Source organism: Protomyctophum parallelum (assembly GCF_964188405.1).
Source record: "Protomyctophum parallelum genome assembly, chromosome: 20".
NCBI classification, from domain to species: domain Eukaryota; kingdom Metazoa; phylum Chordata; class Actinopteri; order Myctophiformes; family Myctophidae; genus Protomyctophum; species Protomyctophum parallelum.
The window spans coordinates 17945679-17970579 of record NC_139718.1 but is presented as its reverse complement, the minus strand read 5'-3'; the positions used below and the strand labels follow the sequence as shown (position 1 = coordinate 17970579).

At 42.7% G+C, this 24901-nt stretch overlaps 1 protein-coding gene across 3 annotated transcripts in view; it reads left to right on the top strand.

Annotated features, from left to right (window-relative positions):
* prkd3 (protein kinase D3) overlaps positions 1-16189 on the top strand; it is a 99913-nt gene extending 83724 nt beyond the window's left edge. For 2 of the 3 annotated variants that reach the window (XM_083792413.1, XM_083792412.1), the window contains exons 12-20: positions 1636-1921; positions 6793-6848; positions 7246-7318; positions 7911-8017; positions 8650-8811; positions 11191-11289; positions 11696-11963; positions 13164-13249; positions 14360-16189. In XM_083792413.1, the coding sequence (XP_083648539.1) occupies positions 1636-1921; positions 6793-6848; positions 7246-7318; positions 7911-8017; positions 8650-8811; positions 11191-11289; positions 11696-11963; positions 13164-13249; positions 14360-14533 (1311 nt within the window). In that variant the 3' untranslated portion in view covers positions 14534-16189. The remainder of the gene's footprint in view (positions 1-1635; positions 1922-6792; positions 6849-7245; positions 7319-7910; positions 8018-8649; positions 8812-11190; positions 11290-11695; positions 11964-13163; positions 13250-14359) is intronic. The other variant, XM_083792414.1, reaches the window with a different exon arrangement.
* Positions 16190-24901: the final 8712 nt, after the last annotated feature.

Here is a 24901-nt window from a genome sequence, read left to right as displayed (position 1 = left end):
AGGAGGGCAGTATCAGTCACCATAAAAAAGGACGGGTGATTTTGATGAATCTGACATGGTTAAAATGGAGTTTGAAGCTACAATGTTTTTGTATAGGAAGGAGGCGGGGCAGCTAATATCAATATAAAATATTTAAATCAAGAATCAAGCAATTTAAAAACTGTCTGTGGTGTTCACATAAGCCTGAGTAGACGATAAAATGATCTAAATATTTTTTGAATGTGAAATATCCCTTTAAATCATTAATCACAATTATCTGTAAGGCAATTAGTCGTCAACTTGAATTTCGTAATCGTGCCGGCCCTAAACGGCCCCAATCCGGTTTCCATGGTTATGAAGTTCCTGGTAATATCCAGGCCTGGAAACGTTTTGTTTTGGAAAATGTTTGGCTGTTGATTTTTGTTCATAAAAAAACATGTCTAACATACTGTATGTGACATCATATGTAGTGCTTTGCTGCACCAGCTGCATGGGAGCGGCCTAATATACATGTACTGTACAGGACGTCATGTGACAAAAAGAATACAAGCTAACACGTTGCTCTGTGATACGTCGTTAGCTTGTAGATCTGTTCTTTTTGTCACTTGGACACCTTCGCTCCAGTCTGTCTTGGGGCATTGATGGCACACTGGAGTAAGATGAGCCTGAAGCCTGGACACTGAAGCCAGATAGAAACCAATGCAGAATGGTCCAACCAATTATCCAATTTGGATCACTTTGCAGCAGTGTGGGACAGTCGTACATATCTGAGAAATCAAATCGTCCCTGTTGGGCGGAAAAATCTCATTATGTCCAAAACGGTTTTTACTTTTCAGGATTCAAATTCGTGTTGTAAATGTAATTCATTGGGTAAAAAAAAAGAAACAAATATGTAGGAAACTAGGAACTTTTGACAGCAAATTTTGATTTTAGTTTTTGTCTTTTGAAGAACATTCCATTTAGTTTTAATCACATTGACATGTTTTAGTGTTAGTCTAGTTTTAGTCGACTAAATATCATAATATTTTAGTCAACTAAATCTACAGTTGATTTAGTCGACTGAAATGTGTTTTGGCGGGCCTTGATATCGTCGTAGTGGCAGATTTTAAACTTTGGTTGAATGCTGAAAATAGCCGATCAACAAGCTCGTATATGAGCTTGTAGATTGTAGATATTTTTTGAGTTGATGAAATTGCCAATATATTTAGTCATAGTTTTAGTCATGGTAGATTCATTTTTATTTTGCTTTTATTTCGTTTTCGTCAGTGAAAAAAAAGGTAGTCGACGAACGTTTTTCGTTGTAGTTTTAGTCAACTAAGTCAACACCCTCTTCCCATGTTCCTTCCACGCGCTACATCCAACCAGGGGAACACCCCCCCCTGTCAGGTGAAAAGACGGCTTGGACTCTCATGCACTGAAGGAAGCATGAGGTCAGTCTGTTGCTCTCCCCAGGTTGGCAGAGGGAGTGTGTAGAGCACAGGATTACAGATAATTGACATTGGGTGAAAACATCGTGAGATACAGCACAGCTCACCACAACTTGGCTGCGGCTCACCGCTCCAGGTCAAATTTCACTGCGGTAACGTGTGTGACAAATCGTACGACTTTGACTTTGATAAATAAAAAGTATCCCTCTCCCTATATGCCCCTCCCCAGGAGATTCCTCTGTCGGAGATCCTGCAGGTGGAGTCGTGCAGGGACTACGGCCAGCTGGCGCAGGGCAGCAACCCGCACTGCTTCGAGGTCATCACGGCCACCATGGTGTACTACGTGGGCGAGAACAACAGTGGCCACTACCACAGCCCGGCACTGGCCGCGTCCGGCGTGGGCATGGAGGTGGCGCAGGGCTGGGAGAAGGCCATCCGCCAGGCGCTGATGCCCGTCACGCCGCAGCCCAGCGTGGTGTGTGCTACCGGCGCCGCCGGCCAAGGCAAGGACCACAGTGAGTAGTAATCGCTATACGGATTAAACCCATTCTTGGGCTTTAGCTATTGAAAAATAGCAGATCTACAAGCTCACGAGCTACGAGCTTGTAGATCTGCTATTATTGAAAAATCTTGAAAATGTGGCACATTGTATATATATTCTTTCAGAGCAAACTTAACTCAAATATTTGCTTCTGGGGGGGTCCCTGGAACTACATATTTTCAGATGGGGGTCGGTTGCCTAATACAGATCATTCTGGGACTCCTTGACATGAAATAGTTTGAGAACGACTGACATAGAAATATAGGTTTTTCAGAAAACTGTCAGGATTTAGAAGGCATTTGTAGAATCCTCCTCAGGTCTAAATGGGTTAAAGTTCTCTGTCCCTGCCACGACTGATCTCGGTCATTTTGGATCCCATATATAAGCCCCAGCGTGTCTTCTGTGAAAGCATGCTGCTGCACGCAACGAAAATAGACGATCTACAAGCTCGCAGCGCGATGTGTGTTTTCGGTCATCTTTTATTTTAAGATGAAAGAGTATTTGAAGTGATCAAATTAGCAATATTATGCTGCTTATACTAGTTCAGAAACATCTTCCAGATACATGAATGGTCTCAGAAAGGTCATAAAAGCAACCTTAATGCATCCAGTCTGTGATTTTCTGCCTAAAACATCATCATTACATTCTCAGTCTTGACATTTTTTTTGGTTTAATTCCATGGTATCGATCAGTGGTTTCCAACCTTTTCCACATCAAGGTCTATTATTTATTCAGCAAATTGAGCCACAGTCCACCATTTGATGAAATTTAGCCTCCCAGATCCAAGACATAATATTTTGTTATTGTTGGATAAGATTTTGTTCATAATTCCATGCTGTATTGACTATTGATGTGGTACCATAGGAGAGATAACAGGCGTTGATCAAAATAACAATTCTTCTGCATTCTCTAATTGTGTACTAAATGAAGTAATGCAGATGGTTAACAGTAATTTAACTCTTGAGAGCATAAAATGAAACCAAATGGACCAAAAATATAATCACGTTATTTGGTCACCTTGTCAAGACTTTTCAGAAGGAAGGGAGTAATCTACAAAGACGGATACAGATCTGTGCTTGTGGTCTGACACAGTTTGAATCAGTGTGTATTTCCCCTCCCTCTGATAGCTTCAGTCTTTATAGGTCAAGTGAGGTGAGGCTGTAAGGTGAGTCAGCGCTTCATGGTTCATGATGAGATCATGAGGCTGAGATGACTGGGCACAAAGTCCCTACTGTGAACCATACCGCTCGGTAACAAACGTAGCTGGGGGGACCCCCCCTAGAACCCATCCAAGGACCCCTGGGGGTCGACGGACCTTTGTTCAACCCTTCACAGCCACTGCATAACATCTGTACAGGAGATGAGAGCGATTACATTGATTATAATAACATACACATAATCATGTTGATGATGGCATCTATCATTGACTCACGTGCTGCATCATCTGGGAGGTTGATTTAGCAATGATGGGATTAATTAGCGCATGTGCTGTCCATTCAAGGCTCTTTAGTTTATAATTATATATATATATAAATTAGTTTTGATTAGTTCAGACTCATTGACCGGTTAATGAGGTTTTTAATTCTGGGAGCGCTGTCCGTCATGACCTCTGCTGGCCACCAGACAGACAGACTCACAGACTCATAATGTTAAGCAGATGATGAAGCTGTTTGATCTGGCCGTGCGTCTCTTGGGGGCCTGGAGTCTGAGCCACTGACACAGAAGGGTGAAATCAGCCCTCAACGACTTCTGACAGAAATATGGGGAGGGGCCTCGCCCCGTAGAGGCTTTTATTACCCCTCCTCTACTGGGCTTTCTTTTGGGCGTTGCCATAATCTACTAGAGCCTCAAACGCAAGTGACTAATTCTCGTACCAGTTGCTGTGCGCTCCCCCCCGCCCCGCGCCCACCCGCCTCCCCGTTCTCAGCGCTAGCTGCGAGCACAGAGAAGAAAATGAATCCGCAGCATGACAGCCAGGCAACTCTGAAGCGGCACAACAAGCGCTAAATAATATAGATAAGATATTAATAATTATAATAATAATAATATAGATATAGGTCCAGTGCTGGTTGATGTGTTTGTAAAGAGTTATACTATTATTAGTATAGCGCCAAAGTCCTGACGCAATCGCTCTTCCCCTGGTCCACGGAAGTTTTTCTCTATGGAGAATGCGTTGGAACCCGGGCACCGCCAACTCAGCGTATCAGTATGTACTGGGAGCTGATGGTACAGTAGGTGTTGCGCTCCACCTCAGCATTCCATTTCCCAGAGGTCTGGTGCATTGAAACAGGGATAGAGTCCCGCACCTTGGCTGATACTGACAATATCTGACTTACTTACTTAGTTATTTTTGTGCCAACCGCAAACAACTTATTTTTGCAGATAAAGTAAAGCTTTAGAAATCTGTCGTTCCCTGATGTCATACATGCATCAGTAAGCAGGGACTGGGCATGGCAATGTTGAAGGACCGGGCAGTCTGGCGTGGCATTGTGAAATCCATGATCTCGACCACGGCCGAAAAATGATGATGATCTGATTCTGTCAACCGAGAGTTTAGACTGTTGTTGGATTGTGACTCAACAGGATATCAGTCATCAGTTGTACGCGTGTTCATATGCGTTACCCGTCCTGGACAAACCCAGACTAATTGTGACACACTGTATGACAAAAAATGTGACATTAAACATGGCATTTTGTTGTGGTCCGAACCAGGGCCATGTGAACAATTTGATGTTCAGTGTTGTCTGTTCTGTTGGGACAGGAGTGTCATTTTTAAACATGATTTCAAGGGAAACTGTTACTTTTCAGGATGGATCGAAAAAGCAAAAGTGGCAGATCGACAAGCTCAAAATGTGCTGCTTCACGCCATGTTTCAAGCTTGTGGATCTGCTACTTTTGATGCTTTTGTGTGATGCTTTAGTGTGATCAAATAGAGCACCGAAGTCTGACGTCACTTTCAGTAGAGGGCGCCAGTACACAGGTTCATGTATTTTTTTATTTGCATTGAAATCCCCATTTTAGATCTCTTCATATAAGAACTGTGTTTGAAAAATATACCGAGGGGGAAGCCTTTCTGTCAGGGGGGTGGCTGTGCGTCGTTAATTAAGTCATTCATATTTGATACAGCCAGTTTCTGGAGAAAATGGAATTAATTTGTCCGCAAAAGCCTTGAAACTACATATGAAAGCAATGTCGCTGCTAATATACGTCACGCCCAGCTGTCAACACATTGCGTTCCTGAGATTCCTCGTTGACGTAAGCTCAGCTGGCAGTGACTCGACTCGTACTAACCACGAAACATTCAATATTGTGCGACGGGCAGCTGCAGCCACCCCGCCTACCCGGAAATGTAGTCTCTGGGTTGTTTGACTCGTTTCTAGCGCTTATTTTGTTACTCTTTGGGTATATTTGTACATTTCCACCTTCAGTCGTTGCTTCATATCCATAATAGTGAAAAGGCCAGGATGATCGGTTTATTTTTCAAACTGTTCTTATATGAAGAGATCTAAAATCGCCCTATGGGGATTTCAATGCAAATAAAAAGTACACTAACCTGTGGACTGGCGCCCTCTACTGACACTGACGTCAGGACTTCGGTGCTCTATAGTAGGGTATTCATTTATGAAAAAAAGAAAACCCCAAAAATTCACAAGACATGGAGATAAGAGGTTTCTGCCAGACCGCAACAATATATTTACAATTTAGGCATTTAGCAGACGCTCTTAATCCAGAGCGAGCGAGTAAACAAGAACAACACATGGTAATATATGTGTGGTTCCAGAGACAGAGTCTTACAAATGCCTTCCAGTGCACGTTTGTCGAGATTAAAGATCAGCCTTCTTTTTTTGTGTACTGTATGTAGGTCAAGTACATTACACAGTTTACATGTTTACTGTCATCATTTCCCATCATTGCACATGCACATGGAGACCTTGTGACCGAGTATATCAGCCCCCTGGGGTGCGGGGGCCGTAAAAATCCTACATGACGAAATGCAACGCATACCTCCACCATTCAATCACACATAACATCCCAAATCAATTTTATTGGCAAATTATTGTGTAATAACATGCTTCATTATGTGTGTGTGTGTGTGTGTGTGTGTGTGTGTGTGTGTGTGTGTGTGTGTGTGTGTGTGTGTGTGTGTGTGTGCGCGTGTGTGGGGGGTAATGGCTTACTGTATATTGCAAACAGCTGTGATAAGCTTGAAACAAGGGTTAGGGAGACTATTACAAGTATGTGCGCAATGTGCCTCTGCCTGCGATTAATTAACCACTTGAACCCTTAGCGTCCCTGTTCTAGGGGCAAGCATTCTGCAAAAATTGCCGCTAAGCTGTTAAGCGTGACATGTGGCCAACGGTCCACACATGTCCCAGACTCTTCTTCCTCCAGGCTCCCAAACTGTGGAACCAACTCCACGTTGCAGTTAGAACTGCAGACTCGGCCACAATCTTTCGCCGTAATCTGAAGACTCACTTGCCATATAGCCTTGACGACCTTGCAGTCTTATGCAACGGTTAAAATGTTCTTTAGAGAGCATGGCTCATTTGTTGACCTGGAAGTAGTAGAGTTTGTATAGTTTCACTGGACAGTTTCTTGGTATGATCCTAGATTACTATCTCTATGCTTTTGATTTAATACCTTGTCTTTACCTTGCTGACTATACATTCCTCTGGATTAAGAGCGTCTGCTAAACGCCTAAATTGTATATTCTAGATATATTTATGTTTTTAGGTTGAGGGGAAAAGACCTCGTTTGGAGCCCTGGGGGACTAATTATATAGGGTTTAAGTGGTTTAATTAAAGATGCACTGGTTCCTTTATCGGCGTGTTTTTCCTTTTGCAGAAGCTGAGCTGTCCATCAGCATATCTGTGTCCAACTGTCAGGTCCAGGAGAACGTGGTGAGAACACACTTCTTTCTTTCTTTTCCTCTAAATCCAAGGTGATCTTGCACAACTTCCCAGCATGCATTTTGGTCTTTTCTGGGTTGGTTTTTGTGGTTTAAAGTCGTATTTCATTTATTTATTGTTCTTCATTAAAATGTCCAATGTTTTTATTTCCCTGCACAGATTAGAGAAGTTATTGCATGCATGGTTTTTGGGGGGTTTTTTGGTGGGAGGAAAAAGAAAAAGAGATTTCCAAGTTCCACTTTCTGCACTGGGTGAAAGTGAAGCGGGTTTTGCCTCCCAGACGGCCCACGATGATGCAACAGTCAACCACAGCGAAGCAAAACTCAATATTGCAAACGGGAAATGTGAACAAACCCAAGTAACCTGGTACTAATTACATCTTCTTTAGGACATCGCCTCAGTCTACCAGATCTTCTCTGATGAGGTTCTGGGATCGGGACAGTTTGGCATCGTGTATGGAGGTACAGTACAGTAGGCTACAGTACAGTACAGTACAGTACAGTATGCCTGCCTTGATGATGATTCCTTTCACTGATGACTTGTTGCGTTATGAAACTTTCCTCCTTCCTGCGCGCACCATTGACCTAACAGAGCCTGCCTGCTTGCTCAGGGGAGTAAATTGAATCTTGACCCGTGTGAGACATGACAAAGGGCCCTATCTCGTGCCACCCCTTATTCCTTATTCCTAAACTTATTTGCCTTTTTTTTTACTATTTTGAAAAACATTTTAAAATAGTTCAACTAGCCGATCTACGTCGACACGTTGTGAGCTTCTAGATCGGTTATTTTAACTATTTTAAAAGTTTTTTAAAAAATAGTAAAAACGTTTAGGGGTAAGGGGTGGCTAAGATATAGTCCAAATGTTTTAGAAGAGCAGGGAAACAAAATATAACCACCCAACTGTATAAGTTACTATATTGTATTAACATACCCTACCGTACATACCTACCTGGTTACATAGTATCACTTTAAGTTTTAACATAACCTACCGTACATACCTACTGTATCTGGTTAACTAATCTCATATCGTCACATTCCTATTGACCGTCTCAGGGAAACACAGGAAGAGTGGCAGAGATGTGGCCATCAAGGTGATCGACAAGATGAGGTTCCCCACCAAGCAGGAGAGCCAGCTGAGGAACGAGGTGGCCATTCTGCAGGTCAGTAGATCCTCCACTCCACCATGGTCCTCCATTCTGCAGGTCAGTAGATCCTCCACTCCACCATGGTCCTCCATTCTGCAGGTCAGTAGATCCTCCACTCCACCATGGTCCTCCATTCTGCAGGTCAGTAGATCCTCCACTCCACCATGGTCCTCCATTCTGCAGGTCAGTAGATCCTCCACTCCACCATGGTCCTCCATTCTGCAGGTCAGTAGATCCTCCACTCCACCATGGTCCTCCGGTACCAACAGAACCAGTCCAAACATGACGATCAAATACATGTCATCTCTGTCGGGTGGAAACCTCATATGTCCAAAACTGTTACTTTTCAGGATATATATATATTTTTTATATCAGAAGTAGTATCCAGCATTCAAGGAAAATTGCAGATCTATAAGCTCACAGCGCATTGCGAGCTTGTTGTGAGCTATTTTTGGCAAAGAGATGTAGACCTGAAAAAGTGGGTCAAGGGACCAACTCAGGTCCAGTTTACAAAGTCTATTGTTTAACATACTGTAATGTTCTCACTGTGTGTGTGTGTGTGTGTGTGTGTGTGTGTGTGTGTGTGTGTGTGTGTGTGTGTGTGTGTGTGCACGTGCCTGCCTGCCTGCCTGCCTGCCTGTGCGCAGAACCTACATCATCCCGGCATCGTCAACCTGGAGTGCATGTTCGAGACCCCCGAGCGAGTGTTCGTGGTCATGGAGAAGCTCCATGGAGACATGCTGGAGATGATCCTGTCCAGTGAGAAGAGCAAGCTGCCCGAGCGCATCACCAAGTTCCTGGTCACGCAGGTCCGTCCTTCTGCCCCTCTGTTCATTAGTTCCTGGTCACGCAGGTCCGTCCTTCTGCCCCTCTGTTCAGTTCCTGGTCACGCAGGTCCGTCCTTCTGCCCCTCTGTTCAGTTCCTGGTCACGCAGGTCCGTCCTTCTGCCCCTCTGTTCATCCCCTTTCCCTTTCCCCGCTCTTTCTCCTCATCCGCTGGTTCTGTCTTGTCTTGTCCAGTCGTCCCGTGTGGACTTTTCAAGGCTGATAACGATTCTGATGTTCTGGAGAACAAGAAGGACAAACTGATTCAGGTTTTTTTCCTCAAAGATCCATAATTAATGTTGCAAATTCTGAACAGTACACTAAAAGTCAGATGCCTTTTAGCGTATACTGTTCAGAATTTGCAACATTAATTATCACGTATCTTTCATTCAAGGCGGTCATGTTTATCGTAATATGATGGCACCATGTCTCTGCACGTGTGTACGTCTGTAATCCACGTAACTCCAGAACCGACTTCAAATTTGACACACGTCCCACAGCCTTGTGTCCGTGGGATACACCGCCCAGGCTCTGGACAGGGCCCAAATTAGTAAATTGATCACACCTGATCACTCCTAGATCACCATACTGTATGGAGCTGGTCTGGTCTGATGATCACATGTCTGACATGCCTGACAAAGAACTCCATATATGGGCAAAAGAGGTACACAGACATAATAACTGGGGCATGCATTTCCAACTTGCATTGTTCAAAGAAGGCCAACACAGCTCTAGTTAATATAAATTAACATCAATATCAAAAACCTGCATAAGTATCTATTTTGAAACACACAAAAAAAAGAACGTCCCATTTCGGCATACTTATGCACAAAAAAACGACCTGATATATACCGGGTCAAACGATATGGTACAACCTGATATATACCGGGTCAAACGATATGGTACAACCCGATATATACCGGGTCAAACGATATGGTACAACCTGATATATACCGGGTCAAACGATATGGTACAACCTGATATATACCGGGTCAAACGATATGGTACAACCTGATATATACCGGGTCAAACTGATCTGTATAAATGGAACTATCACTAGTCTTCCACTGCTCAGTTTCAGTTGGTTCCCTCTCATCTCGTTCCTGTGGCGTGCACCAGGCGGTACGGTACGGTACATCCCCGGGGCTGTTTATTCTCGCGGTGGAGCTGATTGGGGTTTGAATTTGTTTATGGTTCGTATGAGTCTGGATGGCATCATGGCCTCCTCCTTATGTGTGGATCACAGCCCTCCGGCCTCAGGCGGTGGCTTTAAGGGACCTGATTAGAGAGGGGGGCAGCGTTGCCTTAGAGGCTTAGAGGGTCACGACGAGGGCCAAACAGGAGCTGGGCCATTAACAACGGCACCCATTAGTAGCAGCAGCAGCAGGCCTGGTTGTGATGTGGCCAGAGGAACCTCTGTCAAAGCCCGGGTTCGAGGAAGAGCGAGCCAGGCCGCGCTGCGGTTTTGGGTCCGGAGCCACGGAGCGTTAGCATTATGCCAGGTTATATGACTTGATGGGGATGAGATCATGTGTCCATTTTGGGTACGGCACCGGTCAGCCTGGAAGTATTTAAGGGCATTTACTGTGCTTATGCAACGGCGAGCTTCCATCTCAGCCACGTCGTGGAATATACAGCGCATATTATACAAACGTGAGGTTGTTTAGACCGCGCATTGCATATATACAATCTAACGTTCAATCACGCATTCACCCTTTCTGTGTGTGAGTGTGAGTGTGAGTGTGTGTGTGCGTGCGTGCGTGCGTGTGCGTTCGTACGTACGTGCCTGTGTGTGTGTGTGTGTGTGTGTGTGTGTGTGTGTGTGTGTGTGTGTGTGTGTGTGTCTATCTGCAGCTAATCTGGCATACTACTATGCCGATCAGCCTCAAATTTCTTGTGCACCGCTGAAAGCAGGCCAAGGACCTGAATGCTCAAACATTTCTTATTTGTACAAAGTAATTTTTTTGTCTTACTGTAAAATCAATGAGTCACAGAGAATCACAACAGTCAGAACCTGTAACATCGGGTAGAGGGGAAAACGTGGCTCCCTTAAAATCATAACTCTGAAACCCATAATCCTCCACGGCTGCTCATCGATTCGGGAGCAATTAGGGGTACAGTGTCTTGCTCAAGGACACCTCATACACTCAGTCTGGGGATCGAACATGGAACTTTCCAGTTCCCAAGGAGCCTCTATACCTCTTGACGTCCTGAGCCAGCGTATAGTTTTGATCAAAATGACTCGCCACTTATTTTCATATGGTTTATTTGTTCGTTACGCCACCGATGTGTGAAAAGTCTGAAGACCTTTTGAGATCTCAAATGCTTTGCTAACCTGGGCCTGAACTTCTGTTTGTCGACAGATCCTGGTGGCATTAAGACATCTGCACTTCAAAAACATTGTACACTGTGACCTTAAGCCTGAGAATGTACTACTGGCATCTGCAGAACCCTTCCCTCAGGTAAGCCACGAGCTCAGCACGGCACCAAGTGCCGCGCTACAAGCTTGTAGATCTGCTATTTTTGAAAAATCTTGAAAATGTGTGCAAATCTTTGAATTTCATAGCGAATGTTTTTAACTCAAATATTTGCTTCTGGCGGTCCCAGGAACGACATATCATTCTGGGGGTACTTCACATGAAATAGTTGGAGAACCCGCTCGGCGCTGACATAGAAACATACGTTTTTCAGAAAACTGTTAGGATTTGGAAGACATTTTTAGAAGCAGGTCCTCGGGAACTGAATGGGTCAATCCAATCAGGCGTGTTTGGGGGAAAAAACACGAAAGATTGGAGATGAGAGCTCGGTTACTTTCTGCCCCGAACAGCATCAAACCGTGTGTCATCCTCCTCCCTTCTCCTGGTTCAGGTGAAGCTGTGCGACTTCGGCTTCGCCCGCATCATCGGCGAGAAGTCGTTCCGGCGCTCGGTGGTCGGCACGCCGGCCTATCTGGCGCCCGAGGTGCTGCGGAGCAAGGGCTACAACCGCTCACTGGACATGTGGTCGGTGGGCGTCATCGTGTACGTCAGCCTGAGCGGCACGTTCCCCTTCAACGAGGACGAGGACATCAACGACCAGATCCAGAACGCCGCCTTCATGTACCCTCCCACGCCCTGGAAGGACATCTCCGCAGAGGGTAGGTTGCAACGTCCCACGCCTCGTCTGCACAGGCAAGGGATTGGGAGCGTTCCCATGGCGATGTTCAAGCGTTGGAAACCCCTTTCATCTGGTTGTTGCTCTCCGACGCCTGTGATAAAACTAATACTATGGATAAAGAAGTGAAGTGCTTCTTTGACTCAAGCCTGCAGTTAAAGCATCACACCAACACCCCCCCCCCCACACACACACACACACACACACACACACACACACACACACACACACACACACACACACACACACATACGCACACACACACACACACACACACACACCTGACCTTTCTTTCATGTTGTTATGTTGTTAGTTCAGATAAATAATCCCCCGTGAGTTTCACCCTCCCGCTAGTAAAGCAACATCACGGTACAGGATGCTTTAGAGCGTTATAATCCCACACCTGTTTTATTTGCTCCACTTCTCATTGTGCATCAGGTTGTACGTGTGATCTGCTGACGCAAACATTAAGGGATTATGGGACCATTATTATTATGATTTATCGCGATAAACAAAACAAAAAACCAAAAAAATCATATTGCAGGATTATTTATTAATTGTGACATGAAATGTTCACATGGTCCCATCCCTGTTTACAACGTTGCTGTGGGACAGAAACCTCTTATCTCCATACGTTTGTTTCATTAAATGAACACCCTACTTGATCATACTACACTACAGCATCACACAGAAGCCGCAGATCCACAAGCTCGAAACGCAGAGCAAAGCAAGGCTTTTTGAGCTCGTAGCTAAATGATAGTTAGCAAGCAAATGGACCCTTATGGGTCTGTAACTCTGAGAGTGTACAAATGGAACCAAACGGACCCGTTAGAGATAAAAATGCCATTAAATGGGGGTCCGTAGACTAATGCATGTCACACTGGGGGTCCTTGAAATTAAAATGGTTGAGAATCACTGCTAGAGCCGTAAAAGTCTTCTCTTATGGGGGTCCCTGGCATATCTCTTCCACAGGCTAATTAGTTCCAATTTGGGGGTCCTTGACATGAAAAAGTTTGGGAACCACTGGGATATGCTGTCATTGTACGTGAATTGGGGTATTGCTATGCTGGTGATTTCTATACCTGTAGAACATATGTTTTATTTTTTATTATTATTATGGAATGTTGTGACTGTAATGCCATTTGGGTTTCTCACATATTTCTTCTTTCCCCTCCATCGACAGCCACAGATCTGATCAACAATCTTCTCCAAGTAAAGATGAGGAAGCGATACAGTGTGGACAAATCCCTCAGTCACCCTTGGTTACAGGTGAAGTGTTATCTACATGTTCTCTGTGACTCTGTGTCATTCTATCTATCACCTTGGTCCCCACTGTCCCTAGTTAGGAATTTTACTCTTTAGATAAGGTCTCATGTGCCAGACTGTTTCCTCCCACAATTTTCAAATGCTTCCGTCATTACGGTCTGGAGCGATGGAAGCTCTGAAAATGATCATAGGGTAAAGCGGATGTGAAGCCTCCTCCCTGCTTCTGTTTCGTCTTTACAGTCGTGCAGATTTGTCCTAATATAAATCAAAATAATAGAAGCATATCGTTGCTGTCCGGAGGAAACCTCATAACTCCATTTTTGAGGTTTTTGATTCTTTTCCATAATTCAGTTTTATTGAACACCCTTTACGTCTGTGTGTTGTTTCAAAAATATTGAACCAATGAAAAGTATAGTAAAAAACACAAAACCTCTTAACTCCATTGGACCCTCAAACTGTCTGCTAAAGCAACTAACTCCACCACCTCTCCCTGTCTCATGCAAGTAATTGACAATATATAAAGTCACAACACCAACTTTGATAAGGCAGTTTGTTTAAAAAATATATGGTTTTATTATAAATTTCCTTACAAATGTATATTTCTCATTTCCTGAAAAATTACCATTTTGGAGTTCCGGACAGCAATGATATATAGCTTGCTGTTTAGCAAGAATGGAAATTGTAAAATCATTTTTTGAATGTTAATGACATATGACAGTTTCCTCTCTCTGCTTTCGGGAGGTGTAGTTCCAGACTCTACAGTATAACATTCGGAGATTGAGGAATAGTAGACTCAACGCAGCACAGTGCATCTGATTTTCAGTAATTTTATTTTATTTGGACGTTTATAGTGAGTTCAACTTAATCGTTTTATCAGATCGAATGGCCTCGCCACACAGCCTTATGGGATATCATTCGATGATCCACTTGTTGTTTCCTTGGTATTTTGTCAATTGAAGGACAAACCTTACTTGAATGTATCCTATCCTTCCTAATGAGGTGTCCAAGTTTCCTAAAAAGTTTCCAAATCATCAAAACTAATGATTTGTACAATTGACCTTAGGTATATCAATTCCAACTTGTGTCTCTCTCTCTCTCCTCATGGTTCCTCAGGACTACCAGACGTGGCTGGACCTCAGGGAGTTCGAGACGCGGCGCGGGGAACGCTACATCACGCACGAGAGCGACGACGTGCGCTGGGAGGAGTACGCCGACGAGCACAGCCTGCCCTACCCCAAACACTTCATCATGGCCCCCAACCTGGACGACATGGACGAGGACCCCTAGTGGCGTCAGGGAGGAGGACGTCACTCACTACGCTCCCCCCCGCCCCCCTGCGCGTTTCGAGGGGGCTCAACACAAACGTTAACAGGAGAAATCTTTGTACAGGTTAACATGTACCTTTGCGAGCCGTCGATTGATTTCCCTGCGAAACTCTGTGCCGTGGTAGAAACGGAGAGAGAGAGAGAGATGCCAGTTGAAACTGAGAATCCGTCTGTAAAACGACGCCTGGCAAAGGCAAGAAGGACAGAAGATTTGGCAGCTCGACGGACGCTCCGCCGACCACAGAGGAGGAAGGAAGAATGGCGGCTGGGCGACATGTTGGAGTGTTCCACACTAAAAACTCTTGGGAGAAAAAAGGACAAATTCTTTGATTGTCTTCTGCACCAGATGAAGACATTAACGTGGAACTCAAAGTGTGGCTCCTTAGATGAAAGAACTTCCATACCAAGTCAAGCCGAACATACAGTACTGCTTGTTTAGCTGTTAAGTACATGTCATTCTTTGGGTAATTATTACGAGTCATTATATTCCTCTGGTCATCACCTGAGAGAGAGAGAGAGAGATAGAGAGCGCTCACCCCAGGAGTAAAGGGATCAACAGTACATTAAGACATCCATTGTTATTTAACCACTTGAACCCTAGCAGCATTGCTATGCTGGGGGACGGTTGTATATCTCTTACTTTTGAATAGCCAAACAGACACAGTGATAGAAATGATTGTGAATTGCTGAACTGCTGCCTGGAAACCCCTCCCCCCATGGACCACCAGTCAAGTGTTAGCTTACTAGGTATAGAGGGTTTAAGTGGTTTAAGAGTGCATGGATTCTTAACAATTTCAAGATTGTTTGTGAAATTTGTCCTTTGATGACTTGGAACTGGAACTATCTTTTTTTTAACGTCTGTTTTATATGTTTTATACTAATTATGGTAGATCTTTGCACTATGCTACCATTGAATATAGCAGTTTGAAGACGGGATGAAACAGAAGGAGTATTCGCTGCTAACCCTCGAGAAAGTGACCAAATGACTATCGGAAGATAGAATAGAATAGAATAGAATAGGAGGCCAGGCCGACACAAACCAGTCAATTCATGTTCAGCTAAGCTTTAAGAGGTTTTATTATTGTGAGTTGTCTGGATAGGACCACATAATGAACAGTTTTTACTACAGTTAGAGAACGTTCTTGTAAGTTTTAACCGCACACAGCGAGAGCAGTGTTCCTGAACAGAACACTTGAGCATCATGTTTGTGTTTTTAGCCTTTTATGTGCTACTTTCACAGCAGTATTCTTTTTTTTTTATGAATGTGACTTTTCAAACACTCCCAATTCTGGAATCCCATCCATGTCGTGTCGGAGACTGTTCCGAGTAATATCTCGTCTCTGTCGGGGTGGAAACCTCACAACTGTTACTTTTCAGGATTCAAATTAAAAAAGTAGCCAAAGTAGCAGATCTACAAGCTCGAAACACGAAGCGACACGAGCTTGTGGATCTGCTACTTTTGCTGCTTTTGTGTGACGCTATAGTATGATTAAGTAGGGCTTTACTTAAATATGGAGATAAGAGGTTCCATGCCCGACAGCAACGATCTCCTGAGGTGCAGTCGTTTTTAGTTTGTTTTGTTTTTAGAACAAATCGTAGCTGTGTATTTTCCTTTGAAGCCATTAGCATGCACACCGTGAATTTCAGTGTCTTGGTCAACAGCAGTGGTGGAAAAAGTACTCAAATGTTTTACTTAAGTAAAAGTATCAATACTGCAATGTGGAAGTACTACGTTAAAGGAAAACTTCCGGAATTCAACAAAAGTACTGGCATTAAAATGTACTTAAAGTAGCAAAAGTAGAAAGTACTCACTATATGCAGAATGTCCCATTTCAAGTATTTTGAAAATAGCCGATCTACAAGCTCACAATGCGTTGCGGTGCGACACATTGTGAACTTGTAGATTGGCTATTTTCACATGGCCATGTATGGCTGAAGTGGTTAATGCATGTTTTGTAATAATAATACAAATCAACAAAGTAACTACTAACTAAAGTGTTCAAATAAACGTAGTAGAATAAAAGTTAAAAAAAATGACTGAGTGTATTGGAAATTGTACAAATACCTCAAAATTGTACTTAAAGATGGGTGCTGTGATTTCTATACTTTTTCTGTTTTGTATGTGTCTATGGAGTTAACATTTCTCTAATGGACCCCCAGGTGTGGTTAAAATATTGAAATATGTCTTCCCTGTGTATTTTTGGTTTCACCAAAAACATAATTTTAATACTTTCTGTACACTTTCTTTGAAAATAAATCACGGCACTCCATCTTTAAGTACAGTACTTCTACTTAGTAAATCTACTTAGTTACTTTACACCACTGGTCAACAGGTGTTAACGATGCAATGATTTTGACTCGGTCGGTAAAGGTTTCATGGTGATTTCTGTCACAAGCATAATTTGATTCCGTTTTTTTAGATGGTACAAAACTGAGTGGGTAACCTCTGTATTCTCATATTCATATCCTTTAACAATTATCCAGTGTTGAAACTAGAGATGCAACGATCGATTATTTTCTCAGCAATAAATTATTCTATTGATTTTCTGATTCAAACCGGAACAATTGTAAATCCCTATTTTATACTTTTTCATACAGCATTATACTGCAAAAACAGCCGATCTACAAGCTCACAACGCATCTGTGTTTTTCCCCAAAAATCGATTAAATGAATACATTTGATTAACTTGCAACCCATCACCGTCAGTCAGAGTCGGTTGACAATCTAAAGCTAGAGTTTTTATTTTCTTTCTTGAAAGAAAGACGTTTGTCAAATTTCCACAATAATTATGGTTGTAATAATTGGTCGTCTTAGCTTACTGGTAATAATTGGAATAACTTTACATGAACAGGTCCTTTTGTTAAGTGGTAAAAATCAAATTGAGAAATGCAACTCTCATTGCCCTGGACTTTTTTACCTGACAGAGTGACGTTAAAAGTACAAGGTGTTTTGTGTGGTATTGTTTTGTTTTGTTCTTATTTACGTGACTCTAATGGAGTTTTAGTTCTTTCCATCATTGTGTATCTTTCCTGTCTGTGTTGCCGCTGGATTGGCAGGTGTCAGTGTTTTTTTTTTGTATATTTCAGTACATGACATTGGAATAAAAACTCTACTTCTTATCATGATGACCTCCTGAATTCCCCTGTATCTTTGTATTCGTTGCCCCTGCTGAAACTCGTTTGTTTGACCTCTATAAAGTTTAATTTGTGCCAAGTGTAAACTAACATGCACTTAAATTAATACATACTTTATCAAGCCAAGGCTCTATAGCCTACATGTATCAGATAGACACAGATATACAGCTGTTTTGATTGATAAGCAATCAGTGAGCTGGACTGGACGCAATCCTACCTGGAGGGGAGAGAACAGATGGTGGAGGTAACTTCGCGTCACCAGGATTCTAAAGTGGCGGTGCACGGAACACTGTCCCCCCACTCCCTGTCAGCTGTGGGATAGGCCCTTTTGGCTTGGTCCCTTAATAATGTCTAGTAGTGGTTGCTTTCTAATGGCCTTGTCTCCTAGGGCTATCAATGCTCATCAACTGCCATCTAGTGGTCGACTGCAGGCATAAGGCAACGGTAGACTATTATTATATTTAGATAGGATTTTATTGATCACATGTTGTCTCTCTCTCTGCTCTTAATGTACAAGTTAAGACTACCTGTGCAGATTGTTTAACATGCAAAGCTAAAAATAATAATAAAAAAGGTGTCATAAATTCTAAAGGAGGAGTAACAGAGTCTCAATCTAGCCCAAACATTTAGATTCTCGTAGAAACCTCTACGAGATTCTAAATGTTTGGGCTAAGTCTCAATCGTTTCTGGCCGGAACTGCTTATGTAGTGTGGTGTTGCCACGGGGACACAGCTGTGGTTACACTACTATGTAAACTTACCACACATTTACTCGAGAAACTGAAGAAATATAAAAAGGTTTGTTGGTATTTGTTGAAAAACGTCTGACTCTGAAAGCAAATATTGTTTATTTTAGGAGCATTTATTGACGGGCCGCTGCCTGTCTGTAGTGTAGTGGGCAGTGGCCACTTACTGTAGTCTCACATCATCAAGCCCAAACTGCACTAAATGCAGTCTCAACTCCTTGCAACAAAACAACTGGGTCAACCGACAACCGCACCAATGCAACTCCTTGCAATTGCCTTTAGGGCTAATGCGGTTGCGAGTACGAGTAGTTGCATGTTGTAAGGATTTGCATTGCGAGTAATAGCATAATAAAGTATAACAAATGTATTAAAATATAAAGAGATAAGTATAAAGTTAGAAACTGGTACTACCGTACTGTACATTCACTGTAGCTCTGGCCATGGTTCACATGACGCTCGTGCATGTTTCAGGGCTAGGCTATGGACGTACATTCACTGATGCCTGCACATGAGTACATTAATGGAAGCAAGCCCCTCTGTCTTCCTTTTAGCAGGACTTCCTCCCCCCCTGGCCTGCACTACTGTACTTTTATCTAACAGTTCTAACATGTTAAGTATCCAATCAATCAATGACTATAAACTATAGTCGTATTTAAATATTTATTATTGAACATCTTGAAAGTGCAACACATCTGACCACAATACAACCTCATTTCACTATGCTCAGCCTGAACTGAATTAAAAACTGTTATCAAAAGGTGATTAAAAAAAAAGGTGATGAAATGTACTGTGTAACCAGATGTAAAAGTATAATGTGTACCTATTCTCTCTGCAGACAACACGTGACCCACTCCACCACAAACCTATCTGAGAACATCATGGCTGCTGCCTCTGGGAGTGAATCAAGACGGGCTGCGAAGAGAATGAGACTGGACACTTACCATGTGAGAGTGTGTGTGTGATGCTCAAACAGCTGTTGGTGCACTTGGTGGAGTGCTAGCCGCAATTTGCAACTCTAGATTTTTTTACAATGGGTTGAATCTAGAGTTGCAACAAGCTCCATCCACTTCCTATTCATCATTTTTGGTTTGTGATCTGCTTGTCTTAAATGACGTTAAACTCACCAACATTGCAGCTGCAGTCCAAGCTTGAATTACCCTCTTTCAATCTGCCGAGCTTGTTTTTCATAAAAATCCACCGTAGAGATGTTATGAGCTACTTTCTGTCAAGACATCCTCTGCAAATGATTATTTGTTAAGTGTTGCAGTTTGGAAGCACTAGTTTCTGTTAACGGGTCGCGCTGCTGCCTCCTGCATTATGTGCAAATTCGAAACAGGTTGAACGCAGGGCCGTTCAGTGACGTACGACGAGTGCCTCCAAACTCCAGCACTTAGAAAAATAATCACTTGCAGAGGATGTCTTGACAGAAAGTAGCTCATAACATCTCTACGGTGGATTTTTATGAAAAACAAGCTCGGCAGTTTGAAAGAGGATAATTCAAGCTTGACTACAGCTGCAATGTTGGTGAGTTTAACGTCGTTTAAGACAAGCAGATCGCAAAACCAAAAATGATGAATAGGAAGTGGATGGAGCTTGTTGCAACTCTAGATTCAACCCATTGTAAAAAAATCTAGAGTTGCAAATTGCGGCTAGTGGAGTGCATTGTTGTGTTCAAGCTGCTGTGTTGATACACCAAGCACAGGAGGACAGAATACTGGGTGCCTGTCTGTCTGTATATTAGTATACATACACTGTATTATTTGTCTGTCTGCTTAGTTTTCGAGGTGTTTTTATGAAGCATCTGCAGTTTTTTTTTTTAAAGAGAGTCTATAACAGAGGTCTGTTTAACTTTAAAGCCACAGTAGTTGGATCCAGGTGCCACATTTTGAATGTAGTAATGTTCAGCAACTACAGACTAAAGACAAATATTTCCATGAAAGAAAAGAGAGAATGATCTCAATTCTTGCAGAGGAAGATTGAGAAGGGGGATTGATGAAACTAGATATATCATATACCTAGCCAGGTCAACATGCTGGAAAACCAATAAGAACACATTAAACTGTCGCTGAGGCAGTAATATATAAGGGACAATATGATGTTTCACAAGGTGCATGCAGAGTTTTCAAGACACATTATTCACAGATTAATATATTTATTTGTCTGACTGATTATAAATCTCCCTCTCGATGCTGTTGTTGCACTTCAGGGGGGATCGATATCCTCACCGGACACTTTGGTGCATGTGGAGCGCACCCATCCCAACAAGGTGTTGGAGGGCCTCAACAGGCTGCGTCTCAACAGGGCCTGATTGATTGATTGATTGAAATATTTATTAACAGTTTGTAGAATTGACAGTACATTTTAAGCACAAACTCAATACAAAGACTGTCAACTGTGAGTGGACGACCCAATTAAGCATTACACTTGTTTACAACAGGGTCCACATTGTTCAATTCATCAAAACATTTAAAGACATACAAATAGACATTTCTATGTAGCTAAAGAACAGAACAGGAATTCATCATATGGGAAGCAAAAAAGGGAAAAGATACAATATACAGTGAGGGAAAATGGGGGGGGGGGGGTGGGGGGGATTCAGATTTTACAGAGGCCAGTTTCGAATTGCAGCCATCCGTAGGTGCCCTTTGAGAGCGGTTTTGAAGGAGTCAATGGATTCACATGTCTTAATGACTGTTGGTAGGGCGTTCGTACAATCTGGGTTGTACATGGTTTGTTGCACTCCCTCTGGTGTTGTGGGTGTGGACTTTGTTTACATTAAGGAAGTATTTAGACAGGTACATGGGTATCTTGGTGGTGTATCGAATCTTGTGGACCAGACCCATTGCAAGATGCTGTACTCTGTCGTCGACCCTAAGCCATCCCAGCCTGTCAAAGTGGGCAGGGGTGAGGTGGGTTCGGGGGGTGAGGCCAAGTAGGAGCCTGACCAGTTTGTTTTGGGAGGTCTGGAGCCTTGTTTTAAGGGCCTTTGAGGTGCTGTGGTACCAAGAGGTGGATGCATAGTCAAAGAAACCTTGTACGAGGGCTCCTGTTAAGGTCTTCAAGGTGTTTTTGCTGACCAGTGAGGAGATCCTGTAAAGGAATCTTGTTCTTTGATTGACTTTTTTGATTACGTTGGTGGCCATTTTATCACCGGAAAGATTGGCCTCCAGGATGGAACCTAGGTAGGTAATTTGATCTTTTCGTGTGATAATATTGTCACCCACTCTAACCAAGAAGCCATCTGCCTTGCTGAGTTTACTATTTGATCCGAAGAGGATGGATTCAGTTTTTCCCAGGTGTAAGGATAGTTTGTTATCAGCGAGCCAGGTGCAGATTCTACCGAGTTCAGAGCTGAGGGTCTTTTCAACCTGCAGTTTGTTCCTGTCCGAGACCAGCAGTGCTGAGTCATCTGCGAACAGGAACAAGTTGCAGTCACAAGCTGAAGTCATGTCGTTAACATAAATTAGGAACAGTAAAGGCCCTAGTATGCTTCCTTGTGGGACGCCACAGCTCACTGGGAGGGGAGGGGACAGTGTTCCGTTCACCTCCACCATCTGTTCTCTCCCCTCCAGGTAGGATTGCATCCAGCTCACTGATGTGCTATCAAAACCAATAGCTTTAAGCTTGTTAACCAGTATGGAGTGGTTCACGGTGTCAAAAGGTTCTGTGCTGCGGGGGGCAGGAGTTCCCCTGCCATCGCTATGTGCTGGCCTCCTTCAGCCCTTACTTTGAGGTACACACATGTATTGATACTGTTGTTAAGGGAATGCCATTTTTCAATTCTGCCTTGGCTTTCACATGAATCGCTATATCCAGCCTGCTCATTGTAAATAAAAGCCTAACCCATGAACACCCCGAGCCAACCATTCACCTTTTCAAACCCATACAGGCAATGTTTACGTCTGGCATGGTGGAGTCCACACAGGAAAACGTGACCATCAGTGCTGTGGAACCTCAGGTGTTTGGAATGTTGGTGAACTATGCCTATACTTCAGAGGTGTCTATCTCCGCTGCAAATGAGCAGGTAAATTATTATTATCATTATAAATCTTATTCATAATGTCTACATGTTTGTCCTACTACTGTACACAACATTGTTGATAAAAAAAGTTTATAAATGTTTACTTTTGTTTGGTCTAGGACTTGTAGCATCAAACCTGTTGGATAGCATGGCTATTCGAAAGGCCTGCTGTGAATACATGAAGCATCACATGGATATAAGTAACTGTGTCGGGATTCACTGCCTTGCTGAGGCCCAATGCTGTGAAATGTTGGCAGAACACAGCATGGATTATATTCTGGAACACTTCAGTGACATATACCAGCAGGTCAGTGATTGAGGGATCATACATTATTTCCCAAGTTGTTTGTTTGTAGGCTTTTGCTCCAATAACTATTTCTGTTACTCAACCTGTTTTCGCAAGATCATTGCTCAATGAATGGATTAATTCAATATATTAATAAGCTATAGTCATATTGTCCGTTTCAATAAACAAACCATCTACCAACAGTGAGACTTAAGTGGAGAAAAGGTTACTTAGTAAGGGAACAGGGTTTTATTTAATCCGTCAGCTTATCTACTGTATTTGTTTTGTTCTACCAACAGGAAGAGTTCCTGTCTCTCTCTGTGGAAGAACTGACAGTGATTCTTGCCAGTGACCATCTCAATGTGCCCAAGGAGGACATGGTGTTTGAAGCTGCCATGCTGTGGTTAGACAAATGTCCTACTCGCAGGCAGAACTTTGAGAAGGTCAGTCATATTTTTATTGTCACCTTGTTAGACACAACATTTGTTCATTCTGATGAGGGCCAGCGGTCCGAAACATCAATAAATTTAAAGGAACTTCATATGGACCTTTTTGTTTTAGCTGGAACAGCACCTGCTGTCCAATACATGCTTGGCATATGGTACTTGCTGGTACTATGCATGCTTTATACATAATGTTGTATCCGTTCTGTTCAACCCCGAGACCAATCAATGGACCGTGTGTGCCCCCATGCAAGAGAGACGCATCTGGCCTAGCGCGGTTGTGGTGGATGGAAAGATCTATGTACTAGGAGGGATGAATGGGGAAAACGGGTAAGACACTGCTGCTCCATGAATGCCTGGGAAAAGGTGGCTTCTTGTTCACAGCATACTGTATATTTAACACATGGCTATTGGTCTCTTCATGTAGTCCAGAACTCGTCCAGAACATCGAGCGCTATTGTGAAGAGATGGACACCTGGGAAACTGTGGGGCAGATGCCCAATGTTCGTTACGGTTTCAGCTGCATGTCTTTCAAGCTGAGGAAAGACTGTGCAGCCATAGTTGATTAATATGAAAGTGGCTGTTGATTATGAATGGCTATACCGGGGCAATGGATTCTACTAGAATGTGGGGTGAGAAACACTGTATATTGTATAAAGTATGTTTCACTGGCAACAGCTATTGTTCATTATATTCACTGTTGGTTGACTACATGATGATCCATACACCTACTGTGTAGGCTTGTTCACATGGTACATATATATCAGCCTCCCTATATCAGTCTGCACACTTAAAACGAGGATATAGTTAAACAGCCTTAATAAATTGAAATAAAAAATCCATATAAGGATACGGTTTTGACCTGCATGGGTCATCCTCAGCTAGAAGGATTAGTCAACAACATACAATGGCAAGGAGGTCTAATTACATCACAGCAAAGATGTCTTCAAGAATCTATACATTTAATTTGTGAGAGGTAGAAACTAAGATCCATCTGGACTGGAAGAGCTCACTGTATTTTTTCTTTTTTATTGTTCGACACTGTAGATAAGGTAGGTATGGTTCACATTTTGGCAATAGATTGTGCCTTATAGTTAATGCCTGCTGTATATAATTTATTTACACTACAGTATGTGTCAGTCAGTCCAAGTGTTTGTGGGTATAGACTCTAAAGTCGTCTACATTTATTGTTCTATTTTTTTTATCCCCCCCACCTATTTGAAATTAGTTAAACTCTTGTTGTTTCATGCCTACTGCAGTGCTGCTATGCGATTTCCACACAGGGATCAATTCAAATGTATCTGCCAATATCATAAATATTGGATTTCCTTCCTGTTATTGATTAATACCTGTACTTATCCCTGGCTGACATACCTCCTCATTCAGGAAAATGAATGTCTCCATAATTTTCTTTGACTGAAAACGCACCACTATGCATCCTAATGTATGTTGTGAATAAAATAAAATAAAACCTTATAGTAGTGGTTAATTATTGACCTGCTGGTCATGCTATTTCAACGTTTCTGCCCAGAACTGAATAGTATATAGAGTACATAGTGTGTTGTTTTATTACATAATAAAGATTATAAAACATCAGGACATACGCAGTTACAAAACTGGAAAAATATAATCTTTAAATTTTAAACGGAAATAAAACATAAGCCTGTGAGGTAAAACAGATTAGGCAATAGGCTACCATA